At 39.6% G+C, this 24,924-nt stretch overlaps 1 protein-coding gene across 3 annotated transcripts; it reads right to left on the bottom strand.

The window, feature by feature from the left end:
- Positions 1-3,183: 3,183 nt before the first annotated feature.
- LOC108242566 (transcription factor 7-like 1-A) lies at positions 3,184-24,109 on the bottom strand. 3 transcript variants are annotated; one of them, XM_017427469.3, is made up of 12 exons: positions 23,102-24,109; positions 22,959-23,025; positions 21,317-21,453; positions 10,253-10,330; positions 9,086-9,203; positions 8,915-8,996; positions 8,190-8,264; positions 6,568-6,690; positions 6,194-6,359; positions 5,338-5,445; positions 5,206-5,254; positions 3,184-4,179 (listed from the first exon to the last, which is right to left on the bottom strand). In XM_017427469.3, exons 1-12 carry the CDS (start codon positions 23,273-23,275, stop codon positions 3,617-3,619), a joined length of 1,740 nt encoding a protein of 579 aa, XP_017282958.1. In that variant the 5' UTR covers positions 23,276-24,109; the 3' UTR covers positions 3,184-3,616. The 3 variants fall into 3 exon arrangements, with proteins under 3 accessions (XP_017282958.1, XP_017282957.1, XP_037835410.1); XM_017427468.3 differs by having other exon boundaries at positions 8,915-8,999; positions 23,102-24,108; XM_037979482.1 differs by lacking the exon at positions 21,317-21,453 and having other exon boundaries at positions 8,915-8,999.
- Positions 24,110-24,924: the final 815 nt, after the last annotated feature.

Raw genomic sequence — 24,924 nt, 5'->3', positions numbered from 1 at the left:
GTTGTTCTAAGATGACAAAATCTGCTTTGGACGTTTGTCCGCTCGATTAAGACATTATTAGTTCCACTCTTTTTCTCTAAATTGAGGCTGTTCAAAAGGCTATCTGCAGCATGGAAACTGTTAATAACATTTCCACAGAACTTCACTTCAAAACACTCGAAACATCCCTTTAAGACAGATCTCTGCAGTTTACAGTTTGTTACAACTAATAGTTTCCTCGCCTACATTTCCATCCGCCTGTCATGGAATATTTTTTTGTGCCGGTTCGTTCATTTACATAATACACATTCTCAACAGCTTTGAAATGCTACCTAGGTGGATTAGGAGGTGAAATAGACGCAGTAACACAGCTGGTAGTAGCACAAATGTTAGTACTTTATGCTGTTAAAGTAGAAAATATGGTAAATATCAATATATGATGTAATGGCTAAGTATAAAATGCAGAGGGTGAACCTGGGTACCATTTAACACCCAGGATCTCTAAATCTCACCTTCTCCATGATCAGTGAAGCATAAATATCATGTAAATATGTCTTAGTTCTTATTGTTTTGCCTACATTATGTAATCATTTCAGTGTCTTAGATTCAGGATTAAGAGCAGACAGAGTTCGGGAGGAGTTTTATAGCTGCTTATTGGTAATGGATTCAACTTTACAGTCTGATGGTCATGATTAGCGGCTTTAGAAATCAAAACTTATCGAACAGGACAGCAAGAAAACCAGGCGTTCCTCGCTGAAGGCCTCGGCTTTGGAACCTTTCGTTTACACGCCTCGTGATTAAACACACGCCTCATGTTCAGTGTTGTGCTGTGTGTTGAAATGAACGTCAAACAGCAAAGGTGCAGTGAGTGCATGAATAGCTGATGCTCTGTACGCTGTGTACAACCACATGCTGCTTGTTGCTTGACTTGCTCTGCATGTAACAGCAACTGAGTGAAGCGTGTAAATGACTCAGTAAGCAAGAAACTTACAGATTTTAGGACAAAAGAAGCTTTTCCAATTATTTAAGAAGTTCCATCTGTCAGTAAGAGTTAGATTCATTGTTCACTGGCATCCTGTAGGAAATGTCATTTAAAAGAATTGTAGAATTAAAAAGTTTCAAGGGTTGTTTCAGAACCCAAACTGAACGAGTCGAAAATTTAAATCCTTCATCTTTAGGTTTTAGAAACAAGTGAAGAGTAGTTTTATTTTGTGGCTCTGCCCGAAAAAAGCTAAGAAAATGTTAGAAATTTAGGATGTTTTTTCGTTGAGAAATATGAAGCGCTTTACAAATGTTTGAAGTTCAGTTTTGCTTCCAAGGTGTCGTTTCTTGTCACCCCTTTAAGACTTCCTTCCGTGCGTCACCCAGTGTTCAAACAGCCACGTGAACACTCAGCCCCGCCGTGCATCTGTCATGTCTGTCTCTCCATTACAGCAACGTCTCACTCACCTGTGTCCATATATGGACTTCCCTTCCCAGGTGCAGACATTATGTAACTTTCTCAGAAACTGAATGACCCCCCTCACTCACACAGCCGTCATGAGTCAGCGTCTTCTGACTTTGGCACAACCAGCTGATTTGTTCGCGTTCCTCTCAACTTTTTTTCTCTCTCTCTCGGAACAAGTGACTAACAGGGGGAGCACATACTGTAACTCCAATAAAACAGCTGATGAACAATCTGAAATACCTGCCCTGACACAAAGAGCTACTTCTAGATGTAGAAATACCTATTTAAGAACAGAAAAACCTATTTAACAATATTTTTCCCCTTGGAGAATGTCTTTAATCCTCCAAACCATTTTTTACATTAAGATCTTGAAATTCCTAAATAGGCAGATGATTATTAATACAAGTCATTATGGTATTTCTCTTAATATTTAATTGTATTAATCAATGGTTATGCAAGTTGCTGAGTAAGCCCTTGTATCTGGATGTTGTCTGTGAACCCTTTGGCACCACCCTGAGGTTAGAAGGTAGACAGGAGTAGGACCAGGGTTAAAATAATTCACTATACAATACTGATAATAAAAGGGGTTAAAAAATATTTTGCAAAAAGCATAAAGGGCTCAGGGTTAACATGAACTTAAATCGACTTGCAGGCGATCAGAAGAGACGTAGATAAAACGTTTTGGCCATCAAGGACACCATCATGTGTGGCATAAACCCAACACGTCTCATCATGCTGAGAACACCGTCCCGACATTGAAGCATGGTGGTGGCAGCATCATGCTGTGGGGATGCTTTTAACCAGCAGGGACTGGGAAACAGGTCGGAGCTGAAGAGAAGACTGATGGCGCACAATACGATGATGGCATGATTTAGAAAGTGTACATAAATAGAGGCCATTCAACTGGAAGGAGCAAAACTGTGTCGAGATGTGGCAGGCTTTAGGATTTGTTTTTGAGCAGGGCTTTTAGACCTGGACATGCTTTCAGTCAGAAGAGCTCCCATGTAGGTGTCATGATACAGCTCTTGACACAGACGTCAAAAATTCAGATGGGGAGTGAGACTTCCACAACTGCTTTGAGAGCAAAACTCGAGCAACATAACTGCACACCTCTGCCACTCAGGTCAGGACAACCACCGCAAATGTCCCCAGTGGGATATCACCTCCTTACTGCAACGGACCACTGTAGCTCTTCATCTCTTAAAACCACGATCACCTGCCGATTCCACAACCTCCCCGCCTCATCAGAAACTCAGTGCTGTGGTGTTACAGGAGGGTTTACTTAGTAAAAAACTCACCAGGCCACAAAGTGACAGACGAGATGATTGTCGAGACAGAGGCACACACTGTGTTATAGTGGAGAACGTGCTAAGGTAAGAGGCTAAAAATAGTAGCAGAAAGGGTGAGTGGTTGAGGTCTGGGGCCCTGTTAAAGGTTAGAATAATTTAGGCTGCTTACAGCTGGACACCGGTCGTCTGTTTAGCTGTTAGGAGAAAATCTGCAGCAGCTGGCAAACCTGACGAGTTAACTGAAGCTTATGAAGATACACGGATAACCAGCAGTGCTGTGTAAGCTGCTAATTAAATACTAGATAGAAACTAGGTTTTATTATAAGTTAATCTTTGATTACCAGTAGTTCCTCAGTTAAGTATGTCTGTTCTTTCACCTCAAATCTTTATCTTCTGTCTTCTACCTACAGCAGTAAAGATCCACCACCTGTATAAATAATGTCTGGATAAAAAAAAAAAAATGAAAAAAACAAGACATTTACATCTTTAATTCTGACTCAACTTGCAGCAGGCTGTACATCAGAACTCAGTGAATATTTATTAACAAAGAACCAGAACATGGATTTACACTCATAACTACCAAGTGAAGATATCATTTGAACCAAACGAACCCTGTCCCACACCTCACTTTCAGGTATACCAAATAAACCCCTCCTAAAAAACAAAATAGAAAAAGTGAGTTTGGGGAAAAAAACAAAACAAAAAAAAAAACAGTTTTATGAAGTTAGAGATGCAGTCAAATATTGACCAATTATGTCATGACTAGTATAAAACATGAAAGATCTATAAAAATTACAAAGAATGCTCATTTACAGCAATAAAAAGAGGTTCAATTTTTATGTTAAGTGTTATCGAACTTGATTCACTCAGTAGAAGCAGCTCCTCGCAACTGATTGGTTGTTCAAAGGGAGAGAGGCTGCGGACAAGTTAAGGCACTGTGAGAGCTCGCAGCTGATTGGTCGGAGGACGTCGGAGGCGGGATGAGGAACGGCTGAGACAGCAGCGAAGGCGGGTGCGGGGATCTGACGGAGGAGGACATGAGGGGTGAGGAGATGGGCGTGTCTGAGGAGGAGGAGGGTGTGGAGGGACCTGGAGTGACGGCGTTGCGGTTCAGGGGCTGGGTGGTCCGGTGCGGTTTGGTGGTGAGCGAGAGCGGCTGCAGCTGCTCCGCGTACGGTGAGGTGTGCCCGCCGTGGCTGTGGGACGAGTGCGTGTGCTCGGTGTGCGTCGCGGCCGGGGCGGCGGGCGACGCCAGGGCCGTGGTGGGAGTCGCTGGGGAGTCCAACGAGGAGGCGGGGCTGGCTTGAGACAGGTGGGTGTGTGTCAGGTGGGACACCGTGTGCGGCTGGGTCAGGTGAGGTCGTGTGTGTGAAGTTTGCGTGACTGGAGTGTGTGTGTGGGGCGTCTCCTCACGAGGTTTCTTCAGCTGTGGTGGGAAGTCATCAGCAGAAGCTGCAGCAGCAACTGAGGAAACAAAAAACAGAAGAGCCTTCCAGTGTGTGCAAAGAAGAATGGACCAAGTACCAAGTGTAGAAGCACACTTTTAGTAGTACACATTTTGAACCTACTGTAAAAAGAAGTTCCACAATATTCCGAGTCTACGTGGAGTCTGATTTGTCTGATTTTGCAATTTCATTTGTGTTTTCTGTATTATAGAAATCATAGTGCTCCCACAAAACAGGCATGTGTGCTTAAAGTCAGCTGCACTGTGATGGGCACATATCACCAGGTTGAATTTAGCCATTCTATCCTGCATGCTTTAGTTGTTTCTGCTTTGACACACCTGATCTGAACGACCGAGTGACTGACAGGTTTCTGCAGAACTTGCAGACCTGCTGAAGAGCAGAGGAACATCTAAAACATGCAGGATAGTGGCCCTCCAGGACCAGGATTGGACACCGCTGTTCTAGAGGAAAGTATAGTGCCTCTTGTCTCTTCTGGTCTTTTTACGCTCAAACCATTTGAAGAATAAACAAACACTGAAATAACGTTTTCGGGTGTGATTCAAGCTGCAGTCCAAAACACATTTTGCACTCTGGATAAACCAACACTGCTACTGATGATTTTCACTCAGCTGTGAGGCTTGGCTGACATAACGGCATTAAGTTGCCACTTCTATGTCTTAATGATAACACTGTGACCACTCACTAAACAGGTTAGGTTTTATATCCTGGATGTTCGTTACATCATCCGATTTGTCCCAGTCTGTGAAATACAACAGATCAGGTTTTAAACTTAAACCATGAACCTGTAGAAATCTGCTCCTGAGCAGAATACTTTATTTCACCCTGCCCAGGATCAAGCTGAGTTAATCCTGGTACCCTTCAGGTTCCAACAAGGTGTATTTGAGTGACTTTTTACATTAAGAGTCATTTTAAATTCATAAAACTATCAGAAAAACAAAGTAGAAAGTTCAGTATGGCTGTAAGCAATACACTTAAACTCATCATCATGAACCTCCTGACATGATTCATACAAATGTCACCTCACCTTCAAACTGAGTGTCGCCTTGCACCCTCTTCCTCTTCTTCTTTTTACCCTGACAAACAGAAAACGGGTGAGTGTCGCACGGAAAAGCAGCCGATGAGTCGAGGCTTTCCGCCGTACCGTGAGCGTACTCACATAGTTGTCTCTGGCTGACCAGTTGGGGTACAGCTTCGAGTGGAGGAGCCTCTCTTTGCGAGCCAGTTCATAATATTTAGACTGCTCGTCTTTGGACAGCGAGTGCCACTGTGAACAGAAGAAACGGAGCACACTTCACAACCACGTGGACAAACAGGTGGGACTCATGTTAAGCTTTACTCTAGCTTCCTGGGCAGAGTTTCAAACACTGATGCAATCATAATTTCATTTTAAACTAAAATATTTGCAGTTAATTATATTTACCTCTTTTTTTTTTTTTTAGAGGAAATGGATTTTGGGATCTCAGACATGATTTTTTTTTCCCTTTAAAATTCCAATTCTTTACTAAATTAAACTACTAACCTTAATGTTGACTTAAACTCAAAATAAGACTTTCTTTCTAACTTGAGTAACTTACCAACTTTATTATTGATCATTTAATGCACTGGGATAATTCCTATTTTCTAAACAACCACTGGACGACAACAGGTAAGCTTGGAATATTTCTCAAAAAAGTACAAGTTAATAAAAAATATGAACTATTTATTTAAATATCAACTTAAAAACAGAACCAGTGCAGACAGAGAAGCTGTCTCCCATCAACTGGCTATCAGAGTTTTAAGTGTTTTTGCAGCCATTTGCTTTTATTATTTCATGTATATTTACAACTTTTCTCTCCAGTACAATAAAACATCTTTACTACTAACCAAACACGTTTTTGGTGCTTTTCTTAAATCTGAGTCACATTTTTATTGTAAAACTAAACTTTACATTTTATTCTCAAAGCATTTTTGATCCAAGTTAAAGTTGTAAATATTAATAAGTAAATCTATAAAAGTTTGTTAAATAGACTGACCCTCTGTCCCAGTATCTGATTGATGGTGGCGCTCTCCTTCACTTTGCACTGAGCCACCACTTTGGGCCTCTCCTCCCTCATGTACAACATGAAAGCGTTGAGCGGCTTCTTGATGTGAGGCTTCTTTTCTTCTTCTTTCTCACGCTCGGTGTCCGATGTGGACTTTCTGTAAGACAGCGGATCACGGAGACGATGTGTAAATCTTAACTTGGCTGAAATGAAGCCTCTTGATTGCTGTTCTTCTTTTACTAAAAAGACCTTGAACACAAACATTTCTGCACACCACACAACAGATACTTGACATTACGTGACAACTGTTGGAAACGGAACATGAGGTGAATCTCGGTGCTCATTAATGGAGTTGTTGTTTTTACCCAGGCTGGTGGCCGCTGCTGCCTGCAGGCTCCTGCTTCACTGCTGTGGGGACGACTGCTGAGTGGGGAGCTGACGACTGGGGGTTCGGCACCAAACGTGGAGAGAAGCTACTTGACACCAGACTGCATGAAAACACACAAACATTGCACTGAAAACTCACAACACACTCACAATAATCAAAGCTATATCACTGCAACAATTAGAGAGTGTGTGTATATTACAGTATACACACACTGCTCTAAATCACTGTAGTAACGTAAGACTCAGTCCTATAATCCCTAAAGTATATCAGGGTACTGATTTAAATATATCCTTCAGCTGGATTATTTTTATTTGCATGCATTGCACTTATAATTTATTAGTTTTTTTGTTTAAAGTTTTTTCTAAGTTCATTAGGACAGCTTAATTTGGCAAAAATGGGCATGTAATGGGTAAATATTCAAACCAAAACTTCAAAACACTAAATCCATATAAATTTGTTTAATCATTTTTGAAACAATAAACCATTAGAATGGTTAAATATAAAGTCTGTTGAAGGAAAACCACAGGAAAAATGTCCAGGATGAGCTAAATGTTGCTAAATGATGTTGCTAAAACACATATGTTGTTACTACAAAAGTGATTTTTCTCCACTATATATTCTTATTATATGGCTGATTTCATCTGTTTGGTTTTAAACATGTTATTCATTTATTTTTAAATTACCATTTCTGAGCGTTCATTAACTTGCTTGGGGGGGGTCTTCGCTTTGTTTTCTCCTTGTGTCCTTTCCTCTGTCCCAACTCATCAACATTGTGGTCCAGATTTGCCAAAGAATTTTGCTGGCATTAATCAGGATTTTATGCATCGGTTTCATTTTTAAAGTCCCTCAAAGTGTACTGCCACCCAAACATCGTCTCTTTACACAGTTTGCAGACATTTAAATGGAGGCATTATGCATGCATTTAGAAGAAAAAAATTATGTTTATTTAATACCGTATTACTAACACTCAGTGTCCGCAGCCCCATTTTCCACAGTCTGAGCTGAACATCTGTGACAGCTGCATGACATACTTTCTTCCTGCATGGTTTTTCTTAGTAAACATGTTTTATGACTGCATTTCTTTGCCGACATGAAACGGAAAAAATAACTTTGAGCAAGTCAACACTTTGTGACTCTAAAAGGTTCAGTGCAGACAGATAAAACTTCACAGCATTATAGCCAAAACTAGCAACACGCCACTCTGTCTACAGAGACACGCTGTTCATTCAAACATTCAACATTCAGTGTTGCTCTGCTCCTGCAGCAGCCTTCAGAGTGATTGACCTCAGGTGGCACAAGCTCAGAATTACAGTACATCAAATCTGTCTTCAGGAATAAAAGTTGTGAATTTCTCAACATGATGGCATTACTCGAATTCTTTCAACATCTGTGACTAATTATTAAGACAACTTGAAGCCTTAAAGTAAATTTTACTATGTGTATAACAACAAATGGTGCTTCTTGATGCCAGTAACAATCTGGTCAAGCAGGTGGAGCTGCTTGAGATCTGACTTTAATCTGTGCTGTATATGGTACAACTTATCTGCATCAAAAACAAAAACAATAACACTCAATTATTTTCACAGCTTCCACAAGTACCTTGGCATGGAGCCATTCATAGCAAGAGCTGCTGGTGTGAATCCTCCTGCAATGGGATACATGGACTGTCCAGGTCTGCGAAAAGAAAGAAAAAACAGTTCAGGATTCTTTTATAAAGCTGCATACAGACGTATGTCCTCTTATCAGTGTAACAGTAGGTGTTCCTATAATCTGACCTCAGGCTTGATGGTCAAATAAACACTTTCTGATAGAAGACAAAACAGAAAGTCAACACCACGGTTTTCCCTTTTCACCATCTACAGATCACAAATTACGTACCAAGTTTGACAACACAGTAGGGTAACACTGCAGCCATTTTAACCATGAACAAAACCAACAGCTCTTTACTTTTTAGCTGAATGAAATTTCGGGAAGCAACGTTAACTCTGTCCTGTCCAATCCCTCACTCTGTTGCAGAGGAAGCAACAGGGATCTTTATAAAATGGCTTGTTTAAGAGTTTCAGCTGGATTTCTGCAATGGATGTTGTGTTGTGAGAATTCAGAAATTTATTATGAACACATTTAGGCATGTTCAAGCAGGAAATGAAGTGTAAAGGTTCTCAGCTTGTGGTGCATAAAGAGCTGTTCCTCTTGAAAATGAAAAGTCATTATACTCAGAAACTGATAAAACTGATGCTGACATAGCTTGGCAAACGTGTTTTAGCTTTCAGTATATTTTTTTTATTGCATGTGGGCAAAATAAAGTTAATGCAAGCTTCACTCACAGCCATCCGAGAGGGTGGGGGATCTGAGCCATGCCTCCGGGAGAGACCGGGTAGCAGGGGGTGTGAGGGCTCCTCGACATGCCTGCTTCATGGATAGCAGCAAAGGTCACGTGTGAGGAATAAAATGAATCTTGTGCGTTGGGACGTGACAGATACGGGCAGGCAGCTTACCTGTGTCAGGAGAAAAGCCAGGTGAGGCCCTCTGAGGGGAGAAGGCCTCGGGGCTGTAGGACAGCAGTGGGTGGAGGTGGGTCATGCGGGGGTGCTGCATCACAGGGACACTGTTAGACTGGAAACAAGCACACATACTTATAACATCATACTCATTATACAGTTACCAGTTCAAAGATATTATTATTAAAAATAATAATCATAATAATAATAATAAAAGATGATCCTCTATTGATTTGATACTTTTTTGAATTTGAAAAAAAAAAGTTATTTAAATGTGTAATTATAATTGCTTCAGAATAATTAATTCATTCTTCTGTTGACTTGGTTTGCTTATTTGTCTTCATCTACTAAACTCCAAAGCTCATCAACAGATCTGAAAAGATGTTTTCTTTTACCAAACACACCCAAAAGACCCAATTCATCACTCACATCATACTAATATTAAATCACACAGAAGTAAATAAATAATTACAATGTTTTTCCTTTAATATTGACAGGACAGAAGCTTCCACATAAGAACATCCATCACATTCTCTACATCTACACTCTCTTCAATATCATACTTGTCACAAAGAGCTACATTCTTGTGGCTGTAACTTTAAATGTTCAGAAAAGTAAGTTGCTGCAACTACAAGGCAGTTTTCTAGGCTGTGCAGCATGGCTCCGTGTCTGATATTACACAGAAAATGTTTTCCAAACTGACATGCTCTTTCTATTAAAATGTTATATTACAAACAGTTATAAACATCAAAACATGTAGCACATACAACCTCTTGAACATTGAAAATGTACTGATTACAGCTGTTATCTCACTATAAACAGGACTCTGAAACATGCTTAAAGACTTACTGCCCTCTGCAGGCAGATAGCAGAAAGTAAAGCAGGTATGTGGAAGTTCAATAATCTGTAATGGTTTAGTTAAAAATTCTTTCATCAAATATATGATTGAAGCTACTTAAATAGGTTTACTTGTCTGTAAGAATGTAAAGTTCCTTTTAGGTAACCCAGAAGGTGTGATTTATTATCACAAGTTCATCATGATAATGCATTTTGTATCTGTGAAGTGGTACAAAAGCTTTTTGTCAGCATTATTTACATTTTTCTTTTTGCAACATACAAGTAAACTCTGACACATTTTGCTGAATGTGTGTGAGCAGGTTTTACCAGGTGTGTAGGAGTAGCAGAGTCTCTGACGGCTGCTCTTCCTGGTACGTCGAGCAAAGGCCATTGAAAGGGCAGGTACTGTGGAGAGAAGCGGATGGTTAACGCAGGGCAGGGAACGGCAATCATCTTTGTTGTTTCTAAAAACTGCGGGCATACAGTGGCACACTACGACAAGAAAACCTGTTGATACCATGACATAAAGCAGCACAGAGCTGTTATCAGCAGTTGTGATTGGCATCATCACGTCGCCACGTGTTATTTCACAGCACTCCATTTTTGTTTTTAAACAGAAAAATATTTGTACTAAGGTTTTAATGAGCTTGCAGTAATACGATGTGATGTAAAATCAAGCAACATAAGAAACATTATTATTCACTGCTGGACCCTGTCACACACACCTGTAAAAAAGACTAAAACACACCTCGCTGAAATCAAAACAAATGCACATAAATAAGGTAAATAACTACAAAACTATTTTTTTAGATTTTTTAGAATAGCCTGGCTCCTAAACTCAACTAAATTGTCTGCTAATCTACATTCAAACTAGATTAATTAGAAATCATGAGAAATTTGTTTATTTAAAGTTTACTTTAAACAAAATCTACAATCAAGACACACCTGGTTTAAGTTGGGATTCAAATTGTGCAAGTTTTTGTGTACAAAAAAATAAAAACAGAAATACAAAAAAGAAATCAAATGCCATTAGGATGCACTAAAAACATGTGAAAGTATATTTAATCGGTTCAAGTTTAATTCTGCACTCTACTACTGAATTTAGTCTTTGTAGAGTTTAAATGTGCTGGTAGTAACTACTGAACTACTGGTACATTGAACAATAAAGGCTATAAATATTTAATACTTTCTTGTGCTTATTTTTTCTAGATATCAGTTAGACTTCCTTTGAGAGAACTTACTTTTTTTTTCTTTTTGAGGCTTCATTTAAAAAAAGAGAAACAGGTTTGACAAACAACATGTCAGGTGATCGATGATCAAATAGCTGTCCCTGTCCTGAGCCCTGAGCACAACGTTCTTTAACATTTATCTCAAGCCGTTGTAGTGCTTAAAGTTTAAGACTTTGTCCTAAATCACTTTTTCTTGTTTCCATTTATACGTAGTCTATACTTCTACAAAAAAAAAAAAAAAAAGAAAAGTGGATTTTGTTCTTTAACACTTGTGCTGAAGACATGTTAGGAACTTTAAATGGCCGGCATCAGTAGGAGGAAATACTCGCACTGTAGAGGCCCGAGATGAGATAGTGCTTTATCTCCCACATGTTTACATTCTCTCAGACTAAAAACGACAACCTGCACTCCCACAACACACACCCACCCTCATGAACAAGGAGGCAAACAGCCGACTTCCACAGGAGGAAGACGGGTTGTAGATAAGAGGTTTGTGCTGATGTGAGGAACATCAGAGTGTTGTTTGTCTCAGATGTTGGGACCTCGGGGTGGAGCCAGACAAAGAACAGAGTCCATTCCACACACTTCTGCACACCAGCAGCACCTCAAATCACTGAGGCCCCACTATTGACCGAGTCGTCTGAGAACAGGGAACACCCTCCCTCCTACCTTCTGTCAAACAGAGCCCCACAGCTGAAAGGGCCTTTGGTGCTCGTTCAGCTGTGAGTGACGCCTACAGACTCTCAACTGTGACCTCTGACCCCAAACGAGAAGGGAGAATCCAAAGCGGACAGAGCAGCGGGAGCTCTGATATCGCTTCCTGACTACAAATTGACACTCTCAATCAGCCTTTTTAAACCTCTGAGGTTTTCTTTTTGTCAGATGAAACTTAAAAACCTCTAACAGTTTCAACAACCCAACAATATCACGTTGTGGAAAGTCAAGGCCAGTGGCCATCGGAGCACTCGGTGCTGTGACCCCCAAAACTGGAAGAGTGGCTCGAACAGATCCCAGGAACAACCTCAGAGATCTCTGTCCAGATGAGCGCAGTCCTAGGAACAGCTAAGATACTGAAGAGTTTGTTTTGCTTTTTAAATAAACCCATATATGTCAAAATCTTTAACCATTCAAATAACCCCACCCCTCCTTTGAATATGACAAAAATAATTGGCATGCAAATGTGTGTGTGTGGTGGGGGGGTTTGTTTTAAAATAAAACAAAAATCTACTGACTGGACCAGAAATTGAACTTAATCATCACTTTACATCTGTTTTGTACAGGCACATTTAGAGCTTGTTTTTTCTGCACAGAAAAAAAAAGAAGGAAACACACCACTACAATAAACAGGAAAATCATAATAGAGCTCTTTCCAATCATCGGTCTTATCACCATTGAATCTACATCAGACAAACTTCCAAGCACACCACACCTCCCCCACCTGCTGCATACAAACACCAGGACGGCTGCCCGGCCTGCACACTCAGAAACAAAAAATTCACACACAGTTAGTCCACAAAGCAGCCTGTATCCTGCCCCCCATTCAGAGGCCCGAGGAAGCTCTGGCTGCGCGCTAACTGGATCCAGCTGTTGGAAATACCAGGACAGTGTGCACTCACACTCACACATACACACACACACACACACACACAGTCTCTATTACTGAGGGAAGTATAAATTCACTGTCTGAGCACAGGGGAAAGTTATTAAGTTTACTGCTGTTTACAAAACATTGCAGGGTGCACATTTAAGGTTTTTATAAAAAGACTAAGAAAAACATTTAAAGTTCACATACTTTAAGGCTGCAGTCATTAAAACAACCTTGAATTCAGTCATTTCAGCTGACCTATTCAAATATGAAATTATGGCTTTAAATAAACCCACCAATAGATTACAAGTGTCTAGATTTAGTTTGCGTGAAACACAGAGAGCACACTTAGGATTTGGGTTGAATTTACAGAGAAGCACAAACAGTGTGTAAAATCTATCGTACTACAGTAAAATACTTTAGTAATTTAACCAAAATGAGGAACCATACTAAACATTTTCACTCGGACTTTTATTCTGCGACCACAAAGAAAAACAGCCTGACTAATCAGCCAAGAATAAAACATGGTGTAGATAATTTTATCCTCCGTCACAGAGCAACTTCAAATTAATCAACAAACACTTCACTTTCCAAACCCACATTTGTGCACTCTGCAGCCAAACCTAATCCCAAGTAAAAATTTTGTCACTCAAGCTGGCCAACGGCGACCAAGTGGTGACCAAAGAAGTGGGCTTATATTCCAAATTTCTCGCAAAAATAGAAGGCGGTCTGACCAACGGTGAATAAATAGCTTGTGCGTTCAATAAATAGAGAACAAATGGCACACTGTAACAGCTTTTTGCTGTTACACATCAGTAAAAACATCTATTAGTGCCTTAACCAACTGTTTATGTCTCTGTCTCGAAAAGCAAACAAAAGAAAAAGTGACGTGTGGATTTTAGAGATGACACTCCTGTGTAACATGATTAACTAAGGGACAAAAAGACAGCAGATGTTTTCAATTTTTCAAATTTCAAACATATAGAATAAAAAGAGATAATATATATGTGCTGCTGTGTTTCAGTAGCCTTGTTTTACTGACTGACGTGCATTTGCAGCTTTTTTGGTAGTGTGTATATATGCAATATATGCCTGGTATTTTAAGACATTGGAAACAATGCCAGTGAATATTCTGGGAGACTTCAGCCAGCCAAAGGGAATCACTTTAACTAAACAAGCACTGCAGCGTGTATACAGACACACAAAATAGCACAAACACATGAATGTCAGCACAAAAGGTCAGCTTTGTCAAAGTAAATCCGCCAAAATAAAAGGTTTACAATAAGGCAGTGTTCACAAACACCACTGGTTTATTATGTTGACTCACCTAATTACTGGTATTTGAAAAAAGAAGTTTTCTAATGATTCAGACACAGAGTGTAAAAAAGAAATCTGTACTAAATCCACAGGTCTGATAAGTTATTAAAAGTGAATCAGCACCAAATTTATCTGGATCCAGTTTCAAAATAAAACTGGCTATTAAAAAAAAAAATAAGAATTAAAAAATAAAATAGTTGATTTTCATCTTTGAAGGACAATTCATCATTTAGATTAATAAATTAGTTGATTGTTTAAAAAGTCATTAGCAGCAATCCTATTTCCAGTTGATTTTTTTAGACTTGAAACTTTCGATTCAAACAGAACGCCGCAATAAACTTGTTGGAAGCATTATAAATGTGAACGTTTGTCTCTGACATGAGTAGCAGCAGCGTGCACCGAACTGTAAGCAGGAGGCGGGAGAGGTGGGAGGAGGAAGGGGAGGTTATGGGAGTACGACTGAGTGGGCAGACAGGTTGTCTCTACATGCTGCCTCCTGCTTCCTGCCTGTGCCTATCAGCACAGTAAACAGCCTGTATTATGGGTCGGGTGGCGTTCAACTTGCGATAGCTTGTTTACAATAACTTGGCTTCAGACAGGCAGGCGCAGCTCCTCCTCAACTCCCATAAATACTCGGAGTGGACTGAAAGGTACACTGGAGCTCCACTACGCCAGCACAAATACTAAGAAGGAGAATGGCAGAAGAAAAGCAGGATTGCTTGTCAGTCAAGTAGTTTTTCTCTGAGAACAATAAAACTACATCAGCTAGAATTTGCTTTCAATTTGAAAGATAGTAATGTAATGTAAAATGTTCATCTATGTATTGTTTCATATCTATGCACCATTTATTGTTTTGCATCTTATTATAAAACACTGATTTTTTTTTCTGTGAAAAGGTGCTAAATAAATAAACTTTACTTACTAATTTTGTATTTTAATTTGCACATATTAGTTTACATTTTATTTTGTGGTACACAATAAATGGCAAAGTTAACTAAATTAAAAAAAAATTACTTTTTGGAGGAAAAATGTGTCCTTTAGAATAATTGATTAAGCAAGGTGCCAACATTATTCATTCACATGTACAAGAGTCTGTCCTCGTGAGATTCTTACTAATAAAGTGACACACAGGAAGTGCAATATAATGCTAAAGTATGATTCAGAAAAAGTAATAGCAAAGAAGACTTGTGATTTATCAGTAATTGTGATCACTGAAGTTCATTATTGCATGTATCTAGAGATGTCTGCATCATCAACAAGAGAGCGGGCAGCAACATGAATACAAATAGAAACTTGGGCTCAACTGGACAGAAAGTAATCTTTGTGTTGAGGTAACTCTGAAAAAGGTTGGATGCATCGACAGATATTTGAGTTCTCTGATTCAGCTTCAACAGCAAAGGTCCATAAACATCAGTGATACAGTGTGGTGAAAAAAAAGAAATAAAAACCTCTGCAGAATTTAGTATTTACACCCAAAAATCAATAAATTAATTAATTAAAAAGAAAATAGTAAGACATTTTAGTCTGGAGTTTCAAATAAAGTTTATAGTTTAAATCTTACACTCCCAAAGGTTGTCATTGTCTAGATTATAACGAAAGTAAATTAGAAATTATTATTGGGCTTTATAGAAGAAAGTTGATGCAAGTTTGAATTTTGAGCAGCTGCTGGACTGGCACCCTTCAAACTTTTAAAAAGTCAGTGACAGGAAAGCATAAATTGTCTTAAAACAGTGGGCTTTGTCAACTATGAGATACAGTGGGTCATTTTAAACTGTTTCAGATTTGTCTCCCTCACTTTAGAAGCCAGTGCAGTCCCCAGCAAAGTTTACTGTAAGGCTTAGTACCTCCCAGAAAGGAGCTTTTCCTTTTTTTTGTTGTGATTATTCCCGTCTGACATGTCATAACCTGCAGCTCGTAAAAGAACCGACATGGAGAGAACACCATTTCGGCTGTCACCAAAATGACAAATTATGGCCATATGATTGTTTTAAATAACGATAATAATATTAAAGCATTAGTGATGATACCAGTAATTTTCTAAAAAAGTGCAGATAATTTCAACAAGAATCAGCTGCAGTTACAACATAAAAAAGGCCGAGAGTTAAAAATAATAATAATAAAAAGAAGAAAAGCAGAGTACAGCCCTTATCCTCGAGGCCAGTGTTCCACAACCACGATTCTCAGGGCCCATTGTCCTGCAGGTTTTAGATGTTTATCTGCTTCAACACACCTGACTTAATGAATGGGTTAGTAACAGGCTTCTGCAGAACTTCATGGCAAGCTGGGGAGGTCATTTAGTTATCTGAAGGGAACTGTCTAAAACGTGCAGGGCAGTAGGGCCCTAAACACCAGGATTTGGGAACAAAAATCCAGGCAACCGCCCTGTGGCCAGAACTGCTTTTGTACTCTTTGAAAACAACCACAAGAAAATACTGGCTCTAAGAAAAAAGCTACACGTACACAAGGCCAAAAAGAATAATAAAATGAAGCCCATTATTATATAATATCTGACCTGAGCTAATTTAGAGAGTAGTTGATCGTGGTCAGCCTTTTTTTGTGAACCAACTACTATAAGTTAGTTCTTTTTTTTTTTTAAAAACAAAACCCTTTTCACTTCCTGTGTCTCTGATGCTGCGCTGAAAACGATTATCTCGTCCCCAACCTGTTGAAGTGCGAGTAATGCAGCCCATGCTCTGAACACTCTTCTAATCACTTATTTCTTGCGATGTGAAGTGGACACGCAGCTTTCTCTCATTCATTTAAGGTGCACTGCTGACTGAGATCCAGAGAACACTGAGCATGCAGCAACAGGGAATTATTATCACATACAGGTGTATGTGAAGTGCGACAAAATGAAGTCATTTACCAAACATCAGAACTAGTAAAACAAATAGATGCCCCATTGAATAATACACTACTCTGTAAGGAGTGGCAAACACTTTTGAACTTTGCTGTATATGTATGGTTTGAGATGGTAGGGTACTCTGGCTCCAAAATATGAAAAAAATCCCAAAATTCTCAACCACAGCAATGGGCTGGGCAGTGTAAGCCACAAATCTGGTCAAAATGTCTGGATTCCTTTTAGTCCTATTGCTGTCCTTTCAAAACTTGTATAACTTTTTTAGCTTTCCTCTTGTGTGTGTGTTGATGACAATGCTGTAAACTGGTTTCAAATTTGGGATTTTTAATTTATCGACTCAAGGCAGAAACTGGGCACTAATCTGCGTTGAATCAGAAATCAACTTCTGAACATTGTTTTGTCTGAGACTTAAATCCAGATTAGCAGGGTGAATCTATTCTAATGTTTTAAAACTGCAGAAATAAGATTTATTCCTTGTGTTTTAAACAAAGTTCTGCACAAAACATATGTGGAGTTTTATTGGGTAGGGAGTGGGAGACAACAGAAATATTATTTTAACACACAAAGAAAAAAAATGTTTACAAATTGAACAAGCTCAGTGTGGATGTATTCTTAGGTGTAATGAGATGTAATAATCCCCTGTGGAGCTGTGCATGAGGACCATTCAGACCCTGCTTAGGACAACAATGAGCCACAGAGAGAAGGGGAGGGCACGACAAAGCTGAGGAATGCAGGTGTTTGTGTGAGTGGGCTTGGCTGTGTGCTTAGCCTTCATCTGTGTCTGGGTTAAATACACAGAGTCAAGACTTCGAAAAACAAACCAGGAGAGGAAAACAAAAAAAAAAAAAAAAAAATCACAAATATGGACCAAATCTAAACCAGACTGCAGCTCCAATTTTGTCTAAACACCGTCGGCCAATTAGGAGCCAACAAGAAGAAACAAAACAATACACAGTTTAGAGCCATTTAATCAAAAATCAAGCTATTTATTGTGTTTGCAGCTTTGCAAAACTGTTTTTTTCCCAGGTTTCCTTATCCAGATTGTCATTTTAGACTTAAATTTTAAGATAAATTTAAATAAATGCACTTATAAAACATATCCAGTCATCTCCCTACCACAATTGCGGAAAGAGAAAGAAATGATGTTACCAATGAAGTCTAGATGCAAGTACTTGCTACATGCCTGTATTTTTGCACTTCTGCTAGAAAAGTAGAACTAGAAACTACACTTGCTTTGCTTTTTTAGTCACACTTTAGATAAATAAAGAATTACTACTATTATTATTATTATTATTATTATTATTATTATACCAGCTCCAATTAATTATTTGTGTGTAAAGACTTTTTTTTTTGCAAAAGTAGGAACATAATCCTGAGGCAGAAAAGGTTTTGCTGACTTTGAAAATGTCAGATTTGCATTTTAGCCTCAAATTTCAGAAGACTCTTGAGAGAAAGGCAAACTTTTACACTTTAAAATAAAAATCACAACAACAGTGTTTTCATTTAGGTTTAGCTTTTTCAATGCCTGGCTGTTGTTTAAACTTTAAATGTTCTGACAGTATACAACCTCAGCAAAGGGTTGTATAAAGTCTATTTAAAATTAATGACTTCAATTTTACTGCATTCCAACATTTTTCTTTAAACATCCTGATGTTTCGTCCTACGACAGAGGCAACTTTTAAAGCTACTCTTTGCAAAGTATGAAATCAAATATAAAAAAGGTTATCCTGAACTATATTAAATGATGCAGCTTGAAAGAATTTACTCCAGCAGTTTTCCAGATATACAGAATGCATTTCTGAAATGTGGGTCCACACTCAGTGTAAACAAAGCACATGTCTGAATTGCAAAAACCCAAGTAAAAGCCTGAGGCCCTGTTTCACAAGCCTGATCTCCTGGAAATGTAAAAAAAATTTTTTTTTAGATGTTGATTGGAAAGTTGCACGTTTACATGGTGCGGATGTACTTGTTGAACCTGCTGTAGGTCCCCTGCCAGGCCTCTAGTTGGCGCTTATACATGAATGCATGCAGACACCAGTTTCTCCAGCATGTAAACACCTATCTCTAAAATGGCGATTACATGGGCTTTTGTTTGGACTTACAGTGAGGTTGAAAAGAGTGAGTAACATAAACAGCACTCTGCTACCCGCCATTATTACTGTTGTTGATGTCCTCCTGTATGAGCAGAACAGCCAATGACTGCAGCCGTCTGGTGCGCATGTGCAATTTCACATGCTGCAGCTTCCTTTGGAATGCAAATGGGGGGGATTCGAAACGTTCCGCTGTGAGATAGATAATCTGACTGCTGCTGTCATGTAAACGAACAGCAAAACTGCAACAGAAATGTTACAGTTTGACCGAAAAACAGCTTTGTGTAAACAGCCCGAGTTATGTGATTGACCCACAACAGACTGGCTGTAGCCTCAGTAGGTAAACACACATATAAGCGTATGATCTCAGAAAAACATTTAGGTGGAAATATAAGAGAGACTGCAGCTAAATACAAAAAAACAAAACTGGAAAAAAAAAAAAAAAAAAACGAGTAAGACAACTGTCAAGAATAAATATCTGGGGTCAAGAAGAGCTGTGAGGAAACAAAGAGAGCTTGGCATTCAAACGTGGCTTTTGCAAAACTTCTGCTAGACGAGTACATTTAATGTTTGACTTATTTTCAGTCACTTTGGCTCTTTTTTGTAGGTAAACATACTGTACATATGTGGGAGGTGGCATCCAGTCGCAGATTTTGCTTACATTTTTTAATTTAAGAACACAATAACCACCGATGTGAGAAAAACATGCTGCAGATTTTGTTTCTTACTTTATGGCTTTTTTTCCCAATGGGGTCCGGTCTTCATGACTTTGCAATGAGTACCTTTAAATTAATGGCCGTGAGCGTTGATGTATTAAACTTTGAGCCGGTATCCTTCTAATCCAAGCTGATCCTCCACAAAGCTGCAAGGACAGGAAATTGGGCAACACATTTCCAGCCTCAATCAGAGCTCGATCCTGCTGCAGGCAGGTAAGATGTGTCCAGGCCTGTCTACAACCCTAAACCATCAAACCAGCCCATGAAAACAGCCTGCTGGCAGTGTGTACACTCACATACATATACACACGTATATATATATATATATATATATATATATAAAAAACGACACATGTGTGCACACACAAATCAAATGCAACTGACACAACAGACTTGCAGCCTGCAGGCAGCAGTATTTATGTTTCACTTCGCAAAACAATTTTCCCCACAATGGGCTATACGGTGGAGCAGTTGGTCAGTACTGTTGCCTCGCAGCAAGAAGGTTTCAGGTTTGAACAGGCTGATAAATTAGTCTCCCGCGTTTCATTCCTAAACTAAGATGTTGCAAACAATGTTAGGCACAATTTACGTGATAACACAGGATGTCACACTCAGTATGCGAGGATGACTCTCAGCTACCACGACGTCAAATATTAGCTCAATTTCTGTAAAACTGACTGAGTTATAACCATCTTTTGTTGTTGTTTTTTTAAGGTCAGTAGGCTGTAGCAGCCATCTTGAATGGAGTTGTGTATATAATTCTACAAACGTCCAACTCAAGTGACTCTGAACAGCGTTAAATCAAACTATAGCTGAGGTGACTGAATGCATTTGTGATTTTACAGAAACATCAGCAGACCTGCTCTTGTCCTGTTAGCTGCTCAGCTAAATGACTGCGCAATGTGGCTACTTGCTTATTTGCATGAAGAGCGGTTAACTGAGATCTGATCGCCGCAGATCCATTTTACTGCCAGGTGTGAACGCTCGTACTTAGCGCTGCCCTTTCGTGACCGCATCAGCCAGGATGCAGGTTAGTGCCAAGACTTGAGTTCCCTAAAATTCAAGGAAATGTTTTATCCAACCAACAATCTAAACTACAAAGGTGACACAGTTTCACCAAGCTGTAAAAAAAAAAAAAACAATGCATGGGAAATAAAAGAAACCACACACAATTCTGCTCATTTTTCCAGTTTTTCCCTATAAACCTACGTCAGTAATTTCTGCAGTGAGACTTCTCTGGTATGCTGGACCACAGAAGCATGGCTGAGCATCAGCATCTTTACTTTTATACAAGCTTTGATGAAGATTAACCTGAACACTGAAACTTCTCAATGAACATTAACAGGCTGTAGACATTATTTTAAAACACAGGGTGCAGCATTCAGTCAAGAAACCAATACTATTACCTGAATATTTTCCGCATTTTTAAAAAGATGAATTTATCAGGAGACATCAAATGCTCCAAATATATTTACAAAGCTGACAAGGCATTTTAGGAACCAGAACAAACAATAAACACCAGCCAACTTCCTAATACTCTGGGATTAGTCACAGCGTGTTCTGTAAATATCAGAGCGTGTTCGTGCCCCCATACCGTCCGACCACTTGGTGTGAGAGCTCCGTTGGTGAGGTAGGGACTGCAGAGGTTCCCGAGGTCTGGAATCATGAAGAATGGATAGCCGACATATGGAGACGGCTGGAAAAGGCCCGCACCCTGCTGCCTCCTCAGCGCTGAGACACAAGTTCACATCAGACAGAAAAACACATGAAGCATTTTAAGTCCAAAAGCAGTCATTTCACGCTGACGTGACGGCTGTTTAATGTTCCCGAATAAACATTTCTGTCATAGCTGCTTTGGACAAACACAGCTCAACAACGCACCGAAGCCATTACGGGTCTGAAATAAAATTTAATGGAACGCTGTGCGCGATTTACAACATGAAAAGTAGTCCAGTCTTCACGGAGAGTGCAACTATTGTGTAGCTTGTAAAAGCTACAGCGGAATGTGTTGTAGGTTGTAACTCTGCAGGGAGCTACGGTCTGGGAAAATAAGTCTCATAACGTCACCACAGGTTCTGGGAAACCGTTTCTGGTAAATTTAGGATCATTTAAATGCCACACAAAGTTTTATTGAAGAATTTTCCATCTCAGAAGGCTGTTTAAGCCTACAATTGTTTATCATATACAAAAATGATATACAAGAACAAAGAAACCGTTACTAAAAAGTAGCAGTATTAACTGTAGCTGTCAGAAAAGAGTAAGGAGTTGCAGCCTACTTCATTCATGGTTATTATTGTTTGTAAGCTAGAAACCATAACAACAATGGGGCCGTTTTTTTAGTGGTTTCTCAACTTTTGAGAAGATCTGTCCTGACTGTCCTGACCAGCTTTCATTGTGTGCTGAAAGAGTCAGTTATCAAAAGGAAATGTAAGCAATTTAAAATAAAAACAAGCTCAAGTTTTATTTGACCTGCAGCTAATTTGGGTGTTATCGCCACTGTCTGGCGCTGCGTGTGTAGTTCGGTGTATTTTGGAACTTTTGCATTTTCCTTTGGGCTGAGATTTGATTTCGAACAGGACAGAGGAAAGAATATTTATTTGAAAAAAATAAATATTGGATGTAGTAGTCGAGGCCTCAGGTGTCAGTTGAATAATTTTGATGAGGAGTTTGGTTCAATCTGTAAAAAGCAATCCTGGAACAACACTAATAAACCAAAGCCCTTTCACTTTGATTACCATAGGAATCAACAAAACATGTTTGAAGCCCGATAACACTGCATTGTTGGTTTTGTTACAAAACAAAACAGCAGCTCTAGATACATTAGCTGTCACACTGACTGCACCAATCAGTTGCGATCATACAATTAACCATGATTATGGTTAACTTAAACTTCTTTGCAATTTGTGGACCTAGCTGTGGCTTTGGTTGTAAAATAATCAAGAATAAACATTAACTATTAAAAGGTTAACCCAGGATAAAAAATAAATAACTCACAGCTTAATGACCTAAGTTTTGAGGAATTGCATTTTATTTATTTTCCTGATTGCTTCTAAAATGAGGCAACAGAAAAACGGATTTTAATTATCTTAATTTGATCAGATAAAGTAATCCCCATAACAAAGTGATATACAATTAAAAAGGGTTGGGAAACTGTAATAAAATACTTGAAATCGATTAATCGTTGCAGCCCTCAATGAGTCATAAAAACACGACCCCAAACCCCTCATGTCTCATACCTTCCTCGAACAGCTGGCTCTGTCTGGCTCTCTCCACATCTGGATGGGGCTTGGGGCGTCTGTCTGCCTGCAAGCGGAGCCACAGAAGTCAAACACACAGCCGGAGCAGACAGCAAACATTTATACGAACTGAGCCCACTCACCTCCGAGTCGGAGCTGCTGTTGGTCTCCGACTCGTTGACGAGGGAGGACTTGACATCGTCCAGGTCCCGCTCGGCGGACACGTTCCGCTTCTCCTCCTGCTCCCCTTCGTCCTTAAACGGGATCAGCTCGTCGTTTGCTCCCAGGTCGTCCCCGTCCCTGCTCAGCTGCGGCATGTTTGGATGTTAGCCGCGACGGCTAACGGCTGTGGGCTGAGTTCAGAGCGACTTTACACTTTGTACGAACAGCCCGAGAGGCTGGAAAACCTCACAGAAAGTGTTCAGCTCAAAGAAGCCAAGTAACAAACTGTCCAGAGCCCGTGTTAATGGGAAGTTGGATGCCTTGTGTTTGTTACGTTGGTGGGCAAACATCAAAAACAGCCCCCCCAAACCAGCTAACAAGCTAGCTAGCTACCTGCAACGTTCACGGACACTTCAGTTTCTGGCGTCGAATTCCTGAGGTGTGGAAATCCCTCTCCTGTTCGTTTTCGCCTAAACAGTCCATAAAATACGAAGCGCGGACGTAAAACACTCCGAATTGTTAAAAATTCTAACGAACATTAATCGTCAAAAACTCAAAAGCCATGACATTATAAAACCGAACGCAGTCCAGAAAAGTTCAGGTCCACTTTCGCACAGTTACTCCATTAGGAAAAGTCGAGTGAATTCCCGCATCGTCCGTTCGTCTTGGAACGAGCATAACTACCACAAACGGTACTTTTGAAAATGGTAGTTCCGCATGGTACAGAGTTCGCCTATTTTTGGTAGCTTGCGGTGTGGAGGCGTGGGAAACAGTAGGGCTGCTCGGTGGCTCTCAAATGGAGTGAAAGGAAAGGGCTGCCGCGGGGCTACCATCGCCGTTCACAGCGAGGAGGGGAGGAAGACCGCGGGTCTCCGCAGACCTGGGAGCGGTTCGACCGAACAACATAGCGGGGCCTGCGCGCTTTAACGAGCGCGAGGACAGTTGGCTAAACTGACTCCAGATCAGGCACAACAGGTTGCTGCTGTTTAATGGCAGAAGAGGCGAAGAAAGAAAGGAAGGGAGGAGTTTATATGGAAAAATGACCCTTTTCGAGTTTAAAGAAGCAGTTACACACTTTTTTTTGACCTTATGACCTAAAGTTGAATTACCAAAAATAAGCAACACGACCAGTTTTCTTATAGATAAAATGAACGTATGGAAATTTGTAAAATGAAGTTTAAAAATGAAAACAATTTAAAGGTACTCAATGCAAATTATGATATCAAACGTAAAAAAAAAATGATTGTACTGAACTATATCAAATGGTGCAGTTTGAAAGACTTTACTCTAGTAGTTTTCCAGATATTGATATGCAATCCTGAAATGCAGGTACGCACTCAATGTAAACAAAACACTCAGCTTAAAATTTAGGTAACCCCTTGGAGGCTTGAGTGGCATGACTGACCCACATTGGACTGTTCTGTGTAGGTAAACAAACCAGACCAGTATGTTTACTATTTTAATGTTAAAAACGCAGAACGTTTATAACACGAATCATAATTTGTCTCCAGTCTGTGTTAATCTTAGAAGTCTGTTTCGATTTCGATTGTTTTAGAAGCCTATTGGCATACTTTGCACAACAAATATAAATACATACCAACACAGAAAAAAACTGTTAGATTTCTCATTCCCATACATCACTATTGTTGACTTTTTTTCTGTCACAAATTTTGTGACGCATTAACTGGTCGTATATTGTGTGGATTTTAATACTGTATGATATATATTTTTGACCCGTCTTTATGACATTGCAATGTGTACCTTCAAACCTGTTTTTGGCACAAACAACGAAGATGTTCGGGAG

This window comes from Kryptolebias marmoratus, linkage group LG14 (genome assembly GCF_001649575.2).
Source record: "Kryptolebias marmoratus isolate JLee-2015 linkage group LG14, ASM164957v2, whole genome shotgun sequence".
In the NCBI taxonomy this organism is placed as follows: Eukaryota; Metazoa; Chordata; class Actinopteri; order Cyprinodontiformes; family Rivulidae; genus Kryptolebias; species Kryptolebias marmoratus.
The sequence above is the reverse complement of the archived record's forward strand: the minus strand, read 5'-3'. Positions and strand labels throughout refer to the sequence as shown.